Source organism: Hakea prostrata, chromosome 6, assembly GCF_041222555.1.
Source record: "Hakea prostrata isolate BN-2017 chromosome 6, UWA_Hpros_2, whole genome shotgun sequence".
In the NCBI taxonomy this organism is placed as follows: Eukaryota; Viridiplantae; Streptophyta; class Magnoliopsida; order Proteales; family Proteaceae; genus Hakea; species Hakea prostrata.
Window position 1 is genome coordinate 30470066 of NC_142605.1, and position 15579 is coordinate 30485644.

The following is a 15579-nucleotide window of genomic DNA, read 5'->3' on the forward strand; positions in this document are numbered from 1 at the left end:
CTTGGGGCCCACTCTAGGGTTTCAGCCAGGTGCTGAACCGTTGTTCACATCACTTGGAGGTGGGGGGGGGGGGTGAGCCTAGAAGATTGTGGTGGACACCCGAAAGATGCTAGTGGTCAAGCCAAAAGTAGGAGGTACTGTTAGTGAACTAAGTGGAGATGACAGGGAGAACAAGAGGTCTTGGGACGAGAAGCTTCCTCCAGACACTGGATGGGTTCAAAGCAAGGGAGATAGTCCAAATGGAGTTAGATTTCAGCAATTAGGAGTAAACTGAATTGACCCAAATGGAGTCATGCTTGATGGAGATCTTCTAGATGAGTTTCAGCAAACTGGCATTGAGGAAATCTCCCCGTTCTCTCTGATTCTTTTCTTTACACTCCTTTCATATGGATAATAGACAAGAGAAGTTTTACAAGTGTCGTTGTTTATTGGTTGTGTTCAATATGAGTTTTCTTGGCATGTGCCATTTCATTATTTAACTAAAAAAGATAAACTGATTGACAGAGGCTTTGTTACTTGAAACTGTAAGATTAGTACCGGGAGAAGGTGGGGCTTTGTGTTATGTCATAATTAAGAATTGACTGTTCCATGTCATTTCATTGGAATGTGACTGTCATTTTGAAGATTGTGTTGCTACTTGTTTTTACATTCTTGAATGCTGTAGGTGATGTAACTGCAACTTTGCATTTGTTATTTCTCAATTTGTTCATTGCTTTGTTAGTATTTCTGTTTCTTGACTGTTGGTAGTTGGAATTCATGGATCCTAATTCTCTGTTCCCCACTCCCAAAAGAAAGCAAAAAATATATACAATCTCAAAAGAATGGTTGTTAGACCAGGAGACAAAATTTTGCCTTGCATCCTGCAGGTTAACATCTTATGTGAAGATTGCATTGAACTTACTTTTTCTTTCCAGACCACCTCCTACTTTTCACTTCGCTCAGGTTCTGATTCATAGATAACTGAGATGGTGTTTTGTAATGGTATTCTGTAGGTAAGTTCATTGTCTGTTACATCCCTGCTTGCAGAGAGAAGGAGTATTACATTGCCTGTGCATGTGAAGAGCTATATGCTCCACCTAGTGCTTATTTCTCTTTGTATGGTTTGACAATTCAAGCATCATTCCTTGGAGGTAAGTTAATTTTCAAGTTTATCTTATGGGTAGTGAGTCAAATTTCCAGTCCTAGTGTTTGAGAGATCAGAAAATACTGACTCAGAAGCTATGGCTTCAGGATGGATCAGCTGCTTCTTTCCAGCCATCCTCTCTTTTTTTTTATTTTTTTATTTGATGTTTTGTTTTAGGTCAAATTTTTTTTGTTAAAATTTATCTGGAAGGTGTCTTTATGTACTTATCAAATAGGTGAAGTGATGATATTTACATTTACTCTGTGTATGGCTTACCAGAATTTTACTCCTGCACTGAGGTAGGAATCCATTTAGTGCTCTAGACATTAGTTTTGTGGCTGAGCTGCAGCTCTCCTTCCCCGGGCACCTTACTTTCGGAGTTACCTCCCTTGTTACCTTCGTGCAATAAATTAGGATGTAGAAATAATATAACTCATGTTTTGAAGTTTTGATGCTTATTCATGATCTCTTCGATGCAATGGCATCACCAAATTTGCAGGTGTGTTTGAGAAAGTAGGAATTGAGCCTCAGGTGCAAAAGGCTGGAAAATATAAGAGTATTGGGGATCAACTAACGCGCAAAGACATGTCAGAAGAAACTCGTGAGATGTTAACTGCATTGCTTGAAAATATGTATGGGAATTGGCTCGATGAAGTTTCTCTGTCTACAGGTTCTGCTTATGCATGTTGTGGTTTATTTTAACTTATTGACATCAAGGTTGGATTTGCAAATTGCTCAATCTGTTTAATTCAGGGAAAAACAGAAAAGAAATTGAAAGCTTCATCAATGAAGGAGTTTACCAAATAGAAAGGTTGAAACAAGAAGGCTGGATAACTGACATACATTATGAGGATGAGGTAGATATGAACATCACCATTCATTGAGAGGAGAGAGTGATACTTGATAACTTACTTTATCTTTATATATATATACTAGTTGAAGTATTGAGTATGAATATTTGCTAAGCGCTGCTTATTCCTAGTGATGGTTTTCTTTTTTTAGGTGGCAGCGAAGTTAGTCTTTTTGTTAATGTACTGTAGGGGCTATATCGATCAGAGTGGTTTGTGGGCTTATATGTATTTTATACATTAGATGATTACATGTCATCATGCTTATTTTCTCGAGTTATAGAAACATTGTTGTTGCATCAGCATGATTAGGAGGTAACTACAGTCTTCAATAGTGAGACCCACTTTCCTCCCTGTAGACTCATCTTCCTTTTTTATATTCTCAGCTTTCTGTGTGATGGCTTCTGGTTATTTCCATCCTCATTTGTAACATGGTAGCAGAGATCTATTAACCAGTGACCAAGGTTTCTCCGTGCTCCTTGATGAGTCTCTCAAGTTTTTGTGGCTGTGCAGCAGTTTTGCTTTTGAAAGAAAAAATAAAAGAATATAAAAAATAAATTCATTGGCAGTTCTGTTGTTTAATCACAACATAAAACAATATGTTTTCAAATAATTGTTGTTCCTCAATGATGAATATTCATGTCATGCTGATAAATGTGATGCTTTCTCTCAAAACTTGAAATAAAGATGTCAGGTTGTCCACCAGGAAAGAACAAAGAGAGAACATCCGTGTCTTTGTAGCCATATTGTTGGTCACAAGTCTGCATCTTGAGTCTCTTAGTCATCTTCCCATTTAAAGAAAAATATTTTTGTGCTACTTATGAAATGAGATTTTATAAGTGTTACTTTAAATTCTGAAACTATTTTTTAGCAGAAATCTATTAAAATTTGTACCCAGTTATATATTAGAGAGGTATTTATGAAAATTCTTTTAAATATTGTAGCTAGAAAATTCATCATACCCCCCCCCCCCAATAAAATAAAATAAAATAAAATAAAATAAAATAAAATAAAATAAAATAGAGAGAAGGAGAAAACAGAGAAGATTCATTATACTAAAGGTATATATACCAGTTTTTCCAATTATTTTGCTTCTAGCAAGTCAAGTAGAATAGTTAACATTAGGACATTAATGTTCAAGGTTTGAAGGACCAAAAATTTTTGACTAAATTTTGTCTAAGACTTGCTGCTTTCTTGGTTAAACTTACTGATGACAGATTGGTATATTCTGTATCTCATGCAGGTTATCTCAATGTTGAAAGAAAAATTGGGACTGCAGAAGGAGAAAAATCTTCCAACAGTAGATTACAGGTGCTCTCCTCTCTCTGCACATTTTGGTTTCATTCCATGTCTAGAGTTCTATTTTCCGCTTGGAAATTCTTAGCCGAGTTCACATATGTCACTTTCAGGATTTCTAGTGTCTTAAAACTAATGGTTGTTCTATAACTTCTATTCATGCTGGCTACAGTAAATACTCTCTAGTCAGAAAGTCGACTCTTGGGTTGTCTGGGGGCAAAGAGAAAATAGCTGTAATCAGAGCCTCTGGAAGCATTAGTCGTGTTCGTAGTCCGTTGAGTATACCTGGTTCAGGTATTATTGCCGAGCAATTCATTGAAAAAATCCGTAATGTAAGAGGTAAGCATAAATTGCAACAAAATGTAGTTTTTATTTTCTGTTTTGATATATTTCAACATTATATACTTTGAAACAGACTTGACCCCCTCTGGAGAAAGAATGGTATTCATTTTTTTCACCTATCTATTCTCAATCTTTATTTCTTAACAATTTGTTTAAAAAGATTTATTAGAAAAGAGTAAGCCTAGGACATAAAATTGCTTCCCTCACCCCCTCCCTTGCCCCTCTTCTGTAATATAGCAAGACTTCGTCCTCTTCTGTACTATGGCAACACTTCGTCCTCTTCTGTACTATAGCAAGACTTTTTGCCCCTCTTTTTTCTTTATTGTGACACTTCAACTATGAAGCTTGATTATGTTCATGTATTATTCCTTTTTCTGTACTTATGGACCAAGTAATATATGAGTGTCAAATCTAGTTATGAAGTTCATTCCCTAATAGTTCATATTTCAATGTAATCAGTGGCTTGATTCTGCATTATTGGTATCTCATACATTTTATCAAATAATGTATGAATTTAGCCCCATGTGTGTAATGCCTTCTTTGTTTCCCTATAGCCTTCCGAAAATCACTTTTCATCAGATTTAGTGGACTCTTGAACCTCTGTCATCTGACTTGTGTTTCAACTACAGCCTTAGAGATTGGCCTCAGACATAGTGGTCTTTTTATAATGTCGGGTGTCCAGTGAATAATTTCTTTAGGAGTGACTCATTGAATATCTCATTACCTTTTAAAAAGGATTGTTGGAGGCAAAGAAGAAAAAAGAAAGAAAAGCCTAGCTGATGGATGTATTTCATTCATTCTCTCTTTGTTTGTCGGAGATCTGAGATGAGAGCAATGTGGAATCCATCTGTTTGATAATGAGAATTTCCACCTGTATTGACAACAAAACTGAATGCAACTTTGACATAACTTGATTTTCCATCTTTATTGCCAACATGTCTGACTTCAACTTTAACATATAAGGCTCTAAACAACACCCCCCCCCCCCCCCAAAAAAAAAAAAAAAAAAAAAAAACCAGCACTTCTTACTGATGATATTTCTCCATTCAAATGTTTTTTCCAGAGTCAAAAATATTTAAAGCTGTTATCATACGTATTGACAGCCCTGGAGGCGATGCTCTTGCTTCTGATTTGTAAGTACCATTCTAGTTGTTATTAATTAACAATAAAGCCCTGTTTATTTTGTTGACAGGAAATCAAAGCCAGATATATGTAGTGGAATTTGGATGCATAACGTGTAAATTTATTTTATAAGTTTAGCATGGTCTTGTAATTCAACTTCCAAGTTCAATGTGCAAGCTGAAACATGATAAATAGAGGGGAAATTATCAGCATCATCCCTAGAGGTAACCCCTACTTCTAATGCTTTTCCACGACGTTCCCCCAATGTTCGGATGCCTCCCTTATTGAGTGAAATGACTCCACTCACACCCCTTCCCTTCAGCAAATTTCTGTTAACTAGCGAGTAGCGATACCAGCAGGTCCTTTTTTTTTGAAAGACAAAAATATTCTATAATGAGGTGAAGGACGTATTGTACACATGCAATCAAAAGAAGAACCACTGCTGCAACATCCACCACTCCCACTGCTCTATCACGCCGTGTGATGTCCTCTTGTCTTTGCCCAGCCTGCACGTCCCTCTCCTGTCGGATAATAAATCATCAGCTCCCTTGACTCCCTGAATCCCTGAGGACAAGGAGCATAGCCAGTATTTGTCTTCAGAGATCATTACCGCTTCTTTTATTCAAATCGACAAAGGGAAAATAAAGGAGGCTGGATCACATGGGTAGGGTGGAGAGGTGCCAAACTTCCATCCATGGAGGGCAATCAAAGGACTACAATGGGTGTGGAGGTACTTAATCTCTGGTGGATGGTAGCATGGGGATTGACTTCCAATTCCTACCTGGAATCCAAGTCTATTCTCTGTTTACTAGTTCTACATCTTCAGATTATCACCCTTCTTATTCTCTCCTTGACCCCCCATAAATTTCCTAGCACTGTGCCTTGGGACTGCCAGAAAGACTTGGATTGCAAACCCCTGCCTCATGCGAAAAAAGAAAAGAAAAATCAAATGGAACAATTAACAGTTTCTGATTGCATATTTGAACCAAGAGTTAACACTCTATGACCAAAGGGATTAGGGCACCTGCATACTTCTCTAATCATGGTGACACCCACAGAAAAATCTCATTTTGCACCCAAGACCCTCTCTTCAGGTTTCTTCTTCATAACTCCACTAGTCCACTTTGCTTCCAGCTCCACCATCCACGTCCCAGGTGCGCCACCAGTTCTTCTACCAACACTAATTCTGTTATTGATCTTGTTTGCATTTCCTGGAACCTCCAAAAGAGGTTGATGTTAGTGTCTTCCACCACACCTTGACAAACCAAAGAAGAAAATCTTCCAGCTGGAATGGAGCCAGACCAAAGAAGAAAACTTTTGGAGGATCTCAGATTCATCAGCAGAGTCATAAAAAGGACGGCATGAAGTCACTTGGAGCTGGAACAAAGACTGAATTTTGGTTAGATCTGGTTCATGGCAGCAGTGATCAATTTCTCTTGCCCCAAATCCCATATTGTGTTGGCATTATGATGTGGCACAAAATATATTACAGGAGGGATTCAGTATCGGCTTAAGAAGTGATTTTGAAATGAGACATTCTCAGATGTGTATGGATGGAATTCTTTTAGCAGTAGTCTATTGTTTATCACTGGAGAAGAACTTAGAAATGGTTTTGAGATGAGATATTTTCGGATGAGTAAGGGAGGAATGATATTGCAATAATAAACGGCACGTCATATTTAAAAGTTTTTACTTCTTGGGCAGTATTTATATTTGTTTTGCTGAAAAAATTCACCTTAAGCTTTTCCTCGTTTAACTATATAGTGCCCTTCTGTTTATGTGATGAAGAATTTGGAGAGAGATCAGACTTCTTTCTGCCTCTAAACCAGTCATTACGTCAGTGTCTGATGTGGCAGCAAGTGGAGGATACTACATGGCAATGGGAACAGGAACTATTGTTGCAGAGAATCTTTCCTTAACAGGTTCAATCGGAGTTGTAAAAGGTAAAAAAACTAACTCTTACCTTCACTTGTAGCATTTACATTTAAAAGATAAGTAGAAATTTCTCCATCTTAGATATTTTTGTTCTTTCTTTTTCTGAAAAAAAAAGAGGGTTTAATAATGTACTGTACGTCTACTATTAGTGGTTGGTGGTTGGTGATTACTATACATTCCCCCGCTTACTTGTTCCTTCATTAGTGTTATGATTTCTTTCCAAACATAAGGGCTAGCCGTGGGCAAGTATCTACTCCTGGTCCGTGTTTTGTTTCTAATAATTCTGCCATACATAAAAATCAATATCACTATTCTTCTTCCCATAATACCCCTTCCTAGAAATTAAAACTTTTGACTTACTCTTCTTCAGCTATTTGCACATCTACTTGGTATTACATTACTTCATTACATGATTGAGTGGTTAACACGATGTTAAAGAAATCCTTGAATTGTGTTGCAGGAAGGGATGAGTATAAAATGTTTTGGACATACCCGTCCATGTCCTTCTTGGATGCCAATGCCTTTGTTTTCTGTGTAAACTTAAATGGTTTTCTCTGGGAGTTCCCTGTTAGATGTTTCATATCATGTTTGTTTTGTATCTGTTGTCTTCATGGGTGGGGGCAGTACGCAAATTATCCAACTCATCCTGTTCAATGGATGGAGATTTCTGATCTCCCGATAAATTGGTAGCAAAGGATCTCAAGTTGGTTGGGTTAATACATTTTGTCAGATTACTAGATTAGCATTCAGTATTCTATAGTATAAAATGGGAAATGAAACCAAATGAAAGTAGAGAATTTATTCAACTTATGTGGTGTACCAAACCATTCTGCTTTAAAAATCTGGTCTTTTATTCTTTATATCTGGGTATAAACAAATATTCACAAGCAGATATTAGATGGATTTGTGTGATGGTTTTTATATTTCCACAGAAAAATGATACATAAAGACCTGTCAAAGGCTTCATTTGGGCAAATGGTGTTGTTTATCATGTTTTTGATCCGTCTAATATCCGTCCGTTATGCCTCCTCCTCTCAACCCAACCAAGTCCTTCTTTCCTCCCCCTTTGGCCCACTCCCCCTTTGGCCCAACCTGCCTCCTCTCTCCCCCCCTTTTCCCTCACCTCTTCCTGCCTGAAGCCCATCTGGCCCCCTCCTCTCCTCCCAGCCCACCTACCCCCTTCCTCTCTCTTCTCAACCCTCTCCTTGTCTCTCCAGTCCCCCTCCCTTATTCCCGTCTCAGCCCTAACCTCCCCTCCACCCTCCGCCCACCCAACCAAGCTCTTTTGTCTCGTCCTCTTGTTCCCAACCTAGCCCCTCCATTTTTCTACCCACACCCTCCAGCCCAGTCCCTAATCCCTTGTCCTTGAGCCCTCCCCACCCTCCACTTGAGGCCTTCTCCTGTTCTCCCCTCCTCCCTCCCTCCATTGTCAACTGGTCTCTGCTTCCTCTTCTCCAGCCATTTGGGTTGACCTCATGATTTTGGGATGTCCAATTACCTCTAGAGCTTGGCCAGCCCCTTCTCCATCACCTGTTCCCCTATTCCCTCTGATTGCGGGCAGCCTAATGAGGACCTTTTTGTTGTGCGATAAGGACGTCTTTGAGGATGCTCCTGAAAACGAATACCCGACCCCTTTGTGTGCTTCTGATTGTGTTGGCTGCTGGAGAATCAGTGGTATCACCAATGGGCAATATGAAGTGGATGGAGATTACGTTGTTAAATTCAAGTCTCCTAAAAAGGAGAAAAAAGATTGGAGAGAAAACTTAGGACTCACCCAATCTAGCTTGGCCTATTAGCCTTGTTTTTGGGTCTTTTGCCTAGTGTAAGGCTTGGTGCCATTTGTTGAGCCTCTATTTTCTTCAGTGCTTTTGGCTGGGCTTTATCCTTGGTTCACTTTTGTATTATTTCCCTCCCTCTTTCTCTCCTTTGGTAAGTTGGTTAATGAATTTATTTATTCATCCAAAAAGAATATCCTTCCATTACATTATATTAGTATGTTTGGAATGCTAATTTAAATGCAAGCCATGGGTCTGATGATAAAAGAGAGTTATACCTCATGAACTCTATACTTATAACATCCTTTGCTACCATGGTCCACTTTGTTGCATTGGTTCATGCTTGCCACCTAACATGTTTGACGTCCTGGTTTTTCCTCTTACTTAACTAGCTGTATGTGATCTTCTACTGCAGTAAGAGCCTTATTCAACTTTTTAGTTCTACTTTGTTCTCTTGTGGCTGTCTTTTTTCCTTTTGTATGTGCAGATGTTAACTCTTGATATTTGTCCCATGTAGGAAAATTAAACTTGGGTAATCTATATGAAAGGATAGGCTTCAATAAGGAAATAATATCAAGAGGGAAATATGCTGAACTCAGTGCTGCTGAAAATCGTCCTTTCAGGTCAAAACCTCTATCGTATTGCTTGGAATAAAGATGGATAAATTTGTAGAGATAAGTGACATTAGTACATCATTGAAATTTCATTTGCACTTTACCCAAAATATTTTTTTTCTCGTTTTTATTGTATTGCCTCTTCTCTGTTTTTATGTATTGCCATGTAATTTACATTGAAGGTTTAGTTTTACTCTATAAGCATGCATGGGTTTGATGTTGGACTATGTGGTAACCCAACAGAGGGTGAATTGTGAAATGTGTAGTGAGTTAGCAAATTGAAAACCTTTTACAAAACAACAGAAAAGATGCAACACATTGTGAGGTTAAAAATGCATTTGAGAAGAAAAAAAGAGGGCTGGGAATTGGGTTGAGAAAATGATGAAAGTGGCAACTCAACTGTGTTGGTTGAGTTCTACTAGGAGTTCAACTCTATTAGAGTTTTTGTTCATGTAATTTTCTATTTCTTGTTACCCAAGTAAGGGTATTTATGTAATAGTGTTCTTTCCACTTTATTATAAATAGAGGGCTTGAGATCACACTTATCAATTCAAGCCATTCTACCATAATCGATAGTCTCAACAAGGTATAATAGCCAAAGCTCGATTAGGGAAAAAAAAGAGGAGAGAAGAAAAAAGAGGGGAAGAACCTTGCTGCAACTACACCACCATCACCTCCTCTATCACTGCCACAACTACACCACAATCGGACCATCTCCTCCATTGTCTGAGATTTCTACTGCTGCCACCCAATCTGAGGCTTCCTCTTCCATCGCCTTTTCTTTGTCTCTCGAACGATCGAATCCACCTCAAAAAACCCCATCTGCTTCCTCTTCCATCTACTCCATCGTGTTCTAAGTTCTACCTATTAAAAACCTCATTGAACCGACCCAATTGACAACCTGTTGACCTAATCACCTAATTAACCGAATCCAATGAACAGCCCATTGAACCAAAATGGACCAAACCAGACCAAGGGTCTAACTGTAAATTTGTATATATGAAGGGGTCTCTTTTTGAGAATTTACAGATTTATTAGGGCCTATATGCAAATATCCATATTCACAGGGACCTATATGCAATTATCCATATTTATAGGGATCTATCTATAAGTATCCATATTTCTAGGGGTCTATCTACAATTTTTCATATTTCTAGGGATCTATTTGTGATTATACATATTTCTAAGGGTCTTTCTGCAATTTTGCATATATACAGGGATAAAATTTTTTAATGGTGTTACTTACACTATGGACCCTATAACTCCCTAGATTTGTTTCGGTGGTTCACTATTCCATTCTGTGTCATTTTAGTTGTTTTGAATAAGTGAAGATTGAAGAATTGCAAACATTTTTTTTGGCATGGCAACCACCGATGGTACTACTCCCTCCACTGGCCCCAAACATTACTCAACTCTTTATTCTCTTTTTGTAAGATTTGATGGAACAAATTATTTGATCTGGTCTCGATCTGCCTACTTAACTATTGCCGGAAGACGACTTATTGGACACATTACGGGCGCCACTACCAAACCTACCACCATAGGTGTTTCACAGGATAAATGGATCTTGAATGACTCTCTTATTTTGTCTTTTTTTTTTTTTGAATTTCATGAATCCAAATATTGCCCGTGGATACCTATTACTTGACACTGCAACCCAAATTTGGAAGGCTACTACTGAAACATATGGACAGTTGGGGAATGATGCACAAGTTTATGAGCTACGGAAGAAGCTTTATGAGACTACCCAAAAGGAACAAACTGTGGCCTAATATGATGCTAAGTTGCGATCTCTTTGGCAGGAATTGGATCATTATGGAGATTATTATCACCCACTAATTTGGATGATTTGGCGACTTATAGGAAGCATATTGATAAGATTCAGGTATATGACTTCTTGGTGGGTTTGAATGTGGAGTATGATCAGATCAGAGTGCAAGTATTAAGTCGCTTCTCCCTTTCTTACATTAGAACAATCTTATGCCCTTGTTCAGCGTGATGAAAGCCGTCGATTAACCATGCTTCATGCTCCTATTGTGGAGAAATCAGCCTTACAATCTTTTAGCACTAAATCTGATTCGGCTAAGGAGATTGTCAAGTGTGAGCACTGTCACAAACCATATCATACCAAGGCCAATTGTTGGAAGCTCCATGGGAAACCTGCTAATTTTGAGCCAAAAAAAGGCACAAAGAAAGGGAAAACTGATGGCTAATCTTTTTTAGATGGTTTCCACAACACCCTCTGCAGACATTGATTTTTCACAAGAGGAGTTAGCTACTTTTGACGTATTCTACAGTCTGCTATTGCCGGTACAACCTCTACTACTGTTTCTTGCACTACCCATACCAACTTCTACCTTGCCACTTCGGGTAAAACTTTTACAGGCTTCCATGTTTCTTCAGTTTCTACTCCTTGGATCATTGATATAGGAGCCATAGATCATATGACAGGTTCATCCTCCATTTTAGTACATTATTCTCCAACTTTCGGAAAAGATAAAGTTTGAATTGATGATGAATCCTATTCTTCCATAGCTGGAAAAGGGATGATTTAGCATTCTCCATCACTGTCTTTGTTAAAAGTTTTACATGTTCCCTCTCTCTCTACTAACTTGCTCTCTATCAGTAGTCTTACATATGACTTGAATTGTAAAGTGATTTTTTTCCCATCTTACTGTGTTTTCCAGGATCTGGTAATGGGGAAGGAGATTGGACGTGGTAAACTAGATAATGGACTTTATCTATTGGAGCTAGTTAGAGTATCTACTTCTACTCTAACTGCATCATCTAATCAGGTCCATTTGGTAATATCAGACCTTCATCAGTGCCACTGTAGGCTAGGTCACCCCCTTTAGGAGCTCTTAAGAAAATATTTCTTGATTTAGTTTCTTCTTGTAAAAAGGATGAATTTTTTTGTGAAGCCTGCAGTTTTGCGAAGTACCTTCTCTTCATAATAGAAAATCTATTCCTTTTGTACTAATTAATGCTGTTGTGTGGGGCCCTGCCGACGTATGTCTATTATTGGCCATCAATACTTTGTTACTTTTATTGATTGTCACTCTCGTTCTACACATATTTGTCTTTTAAAACAAAAAAATGAGGTTTTTTATTTTATTTTTATGTTTTCATGATTTTCATAATATGATTAAAATTCAGTTCAATGCCACTGTGAAAATCCTTCATAGTGACAATGGCACAAAGTATTTTGATGGTGAATCTCAGATATATCTCTTTGACTTTGTCATAATACACCATACCAGTTTATGTTGATAAACCGCCCAAATTGGGATTGCCGAAAGGAAGAAACGACATCTTTTAGAGCTAGCCCGTTCCCTTACGATTGCTATGAATGTCCCTAACCAATACTGGAGTGATGCTATACTTCATTGCCTCTTACCTTATGAATAGGACGCCTAATATGACACTTGGTTTTAAATGTCCTAATGAGCTTCTCCAGGGAGCCTCTTTTTTTGTTATTCCTCCAAAGGTTTTTGGATGTGTGTATTATGCCAGAATCACAGCCCACCAAAGTAAGTTTGCTCTCCAAGGCCTACGCTGCATATTTTTGGGGTATTCTGCTACTCAGAAAGGGTACAAATGTTATCATCCTCCTTCTAGGAAAACCATTTTGGGGTCTTAATGGATGTAATATTTAATGAGTCTTGCCCTTACTACACACCTCTCTAGGGGGAGAGTCCTAGAGAAGAGATGTTCTTTCCAACTCTAGACCTTCCTATCACACCACCACAACACAACTTAGGAGTTCAAGAAGTGTTTGTTGACCAAGGGAGACTTCGGTCAGTATAAGGACTCTAATTCTCCCCCTCCGTTTCTAAACCATGTGAAGAACCTGGTCAGGGGGAGACCACTCCTGTGAGGTACATTATTGAGGTCTTTCAAAACAAGATTGACCAGAATAAAGAGGTGCTGACTTATCAGAAGAAGAATTACAACCGGCCAAAGTTGGTGGAAAAACGTGACACGTTACCACTTTAGTCTCTTGCTCCAGAATCAAATTCTACTGTTCCCCTTGAGGTATCTTCTTTTGATCTTCCTATTGCTGTTAGAAAATGAGTCAGATCTTGTACTCAGCATCCCATAGCTAAATATGTTTCTTATGACTTTTACCGTGCTTTTATATCCTCTCTATCAGTTATATCTATTCCTAAAAGTTGGCAAGAAGCCTATGCTGATAAGAGATGGAAGGCAACTATGGTAGAGGAAATGCAGGCAATAAAGAAAAATGATACTTAGGAGCTGATTACATTTCCTTTAGGAAAAAAACCCGTGAGCTACAAATGGGTGTTTGTGGTTAAACAAAATATGGATGGATCGGTCAACAAGTTGAAGGCTAGACTAGTTGCAAAGGGGTTTACCCAGACCTATGGGATTGATTATCATGAGACTTTTGCCCCTATTTCGAAACTGAACACTGTTAGAGTTCTGTTGTTTGTAGCTGTGAACAAAGACTGGAACTTGGACCAACTAGACGTAAACAATGCCTTCTTACATTGGCAATTAGAGGAAGAAATCTATATGGAAATCCATATGGTTTCTCTAATGACAATAATACAGGAAAAGTTTGTCGGTTGAAGAGGTCAATTTATAGGTTAAAACAGTCTCCTAGATGCTGGTTTGGATGCCTCTTAAAGGCAATGACTTCTATTGAGTACAAGTAAAGCAATGCTAATCTTACACTATTTGTCAAGAAGTCAGGTACTAATATCACACTTCTTATTGTTAATGTGGACGATATTGTCATCACAGGGAATGATGGTGAGGAAATTCAAAGGTTGAAGGACTTTCTTGGCAGAGAGTTTGAGATTAAGATCTAGGGAAGTTACAGTACTTCGCAGGGATTCAGGTGGCTCGATCAAATAAGGGTATGTTCTTATCCCAAAGAAAGTATGTCCTATATTTATTATCAGAAGTGGGAATGTTGGGGTGTAAAACAGTTGATACCCCTATTGAAGCTAGAGCTAAACTTAAGGAAAAAGAGGGAGAACCAATGGACAAAGGAAGATACCAAAGGCTGGTAGGGAAGTTTATTTACTTGTCCCACACCAAGCCAAACATTGCTTATGCTATGGGAATAGTGAGTCAGTTCATACATGATCCATCTTTAGCTTATATGAAGGCTGTTACTAGAATATTGCAGAACTCTTGGAAAAGGAATACTTTTGTCACCCATTAATAATCTAAGAGTAGAAGCATACACTGATGCAGACTGGGCTAAATCTCTAATAGGAAGTCAATTCTATGGCTATTGTACCTTTGTTGGAGGTAATCTAGTTACTTGGAGAAGTAAGAAACAGAATAGGGTAACTTTATCCAGTTCCAAAGCTGAATATAGAGCTATGGTTCGTGGAGTTTGTGAGCTACTATGGTTGAAAGGCTTGCTAGGAGATATTGGAGTCCAAGTTCCAAACCCTATGATGCTATATGGTGACAATAAGGCTACCATTAGTATTGCCAATATTCCTATGCAACATGATCGAACTAAGCACATTGAAATTGACAGGTTTTTTGTCAAAGGAAAGTTGGAATAAGGGTCATTTGCATGCCTTTTGTGAGGTCTAGAGACTAAGTGACAGATATTTTCACTAAGGGTTTGAAGGAAGGAGATTTTCTTCCTATTATAGGCAAGTTGGGCATGACTAATATCTATGCCTCAACTTGAGGGGGAGTGTTGGTTGAGTTTTACTAAGAGTTCAACTCTATTAGAGTTTTTGTTCATGTAATTTTTTATTTCTTGTTACCCAAGTAAGGGTATTTATGTAATAGTGTTCTTTCCACTTTATTATAAATAGAGGGCTTGAGATCACACTGATCAATTCAAGCCATTCTACCATAATCTATAGTCTCAACAAATTGATAGTTATTTGGCAACCTTACCAACAACCACTCCCAATGCTCCCATAGGAAATGAAAAATGCATTTGAGAAGAATAAAAAAGAGAGGGGAGGAGGGGTGTTGAGAAAACAATGAAATAGAAGTTAACTAATAGTGATTTGGAAACGTTACTTAATACTAACAGCCACTTCAAGTGCTTCCATACTTTGCATTTTGATGCCTAATTGCTTCCAAGGTTCTATCAAATCCTTGCAGCAGTTTTTCTTGGCAACAAAACCTTTTAAAGGTTTAAAATCAACCAAGAATTTTCACTAACAGCCAATGTTACTCTGAAAAGTAATCAATTGTTTTCAATGAAGAAAATGGAGATTTACAATCAAACAGGACGCATGCAGTGCTGAAGGCTTCCGCACAAGTAAGGTGGATAAGAAAATTAATGGATGACAGGAAGAATCACAGGTTCAAACTGTGCAAGTTCAATCTCGAGGGATGATTCTCAAAACCTCTTGAAAAGAGAGTAAAGGATGTAGAAATGGTTGCTCAAATTTTGTTGAACTGTTGGATTCTACTAGGGGTTGAATTAGAGTTATATTCATGTAAAATTCTATTCCTTGTAATAGTGTGCTTTCCATTTAATTATAAATAGAGGGCTTGAGATCATTGATCAATAG

The 15579-nt window shown here is 38.1% G+C and overlaps 1 protein-coding gene across 1 annotated transcript in view; it reads left to right on the forward strand.

The window, feature by feature from the left end:
* LOC149013290 (serine protease SPPA, chloroplastic-like) overlaps positions 1 to 15579 on the forward strand; it is a 50500-nt gene that overhangs the window by 4961 nt on the left and 29960 nt on the right. Inside the window, exons 3-10 of the mRNA XM_089158838.1 lie at positions 993 to 1130; positions 1623 to 1793; positions 1877 to 1980; positions 3215 to 3282; positions 3440 to 3606; positions 4673 to 4742; positions 6520 to 6674; positions 8959 to 9064. Of these exons, the coding sequence (XP_089014964.1) occupies positions 993 to 1130; positions 1623 to 1793; positions 1877 to 1980; positions 3215 to 3282; positions 3440 to 3606; positions 4673 to 4742; positions 6520 to 6674; positions 8959 to 9064 (979 nt within the window). The remainder of the gene's footprint in view (positions 1 to 992; positions 1131 to 1622; positions 1794 to 1876; positions 1981 to 3214; positions 3283 to 3439; positions 3607 to 4672; positions 4743 to 6519; positions 6675 to 8958; positions 9065 to 15579) is intronic.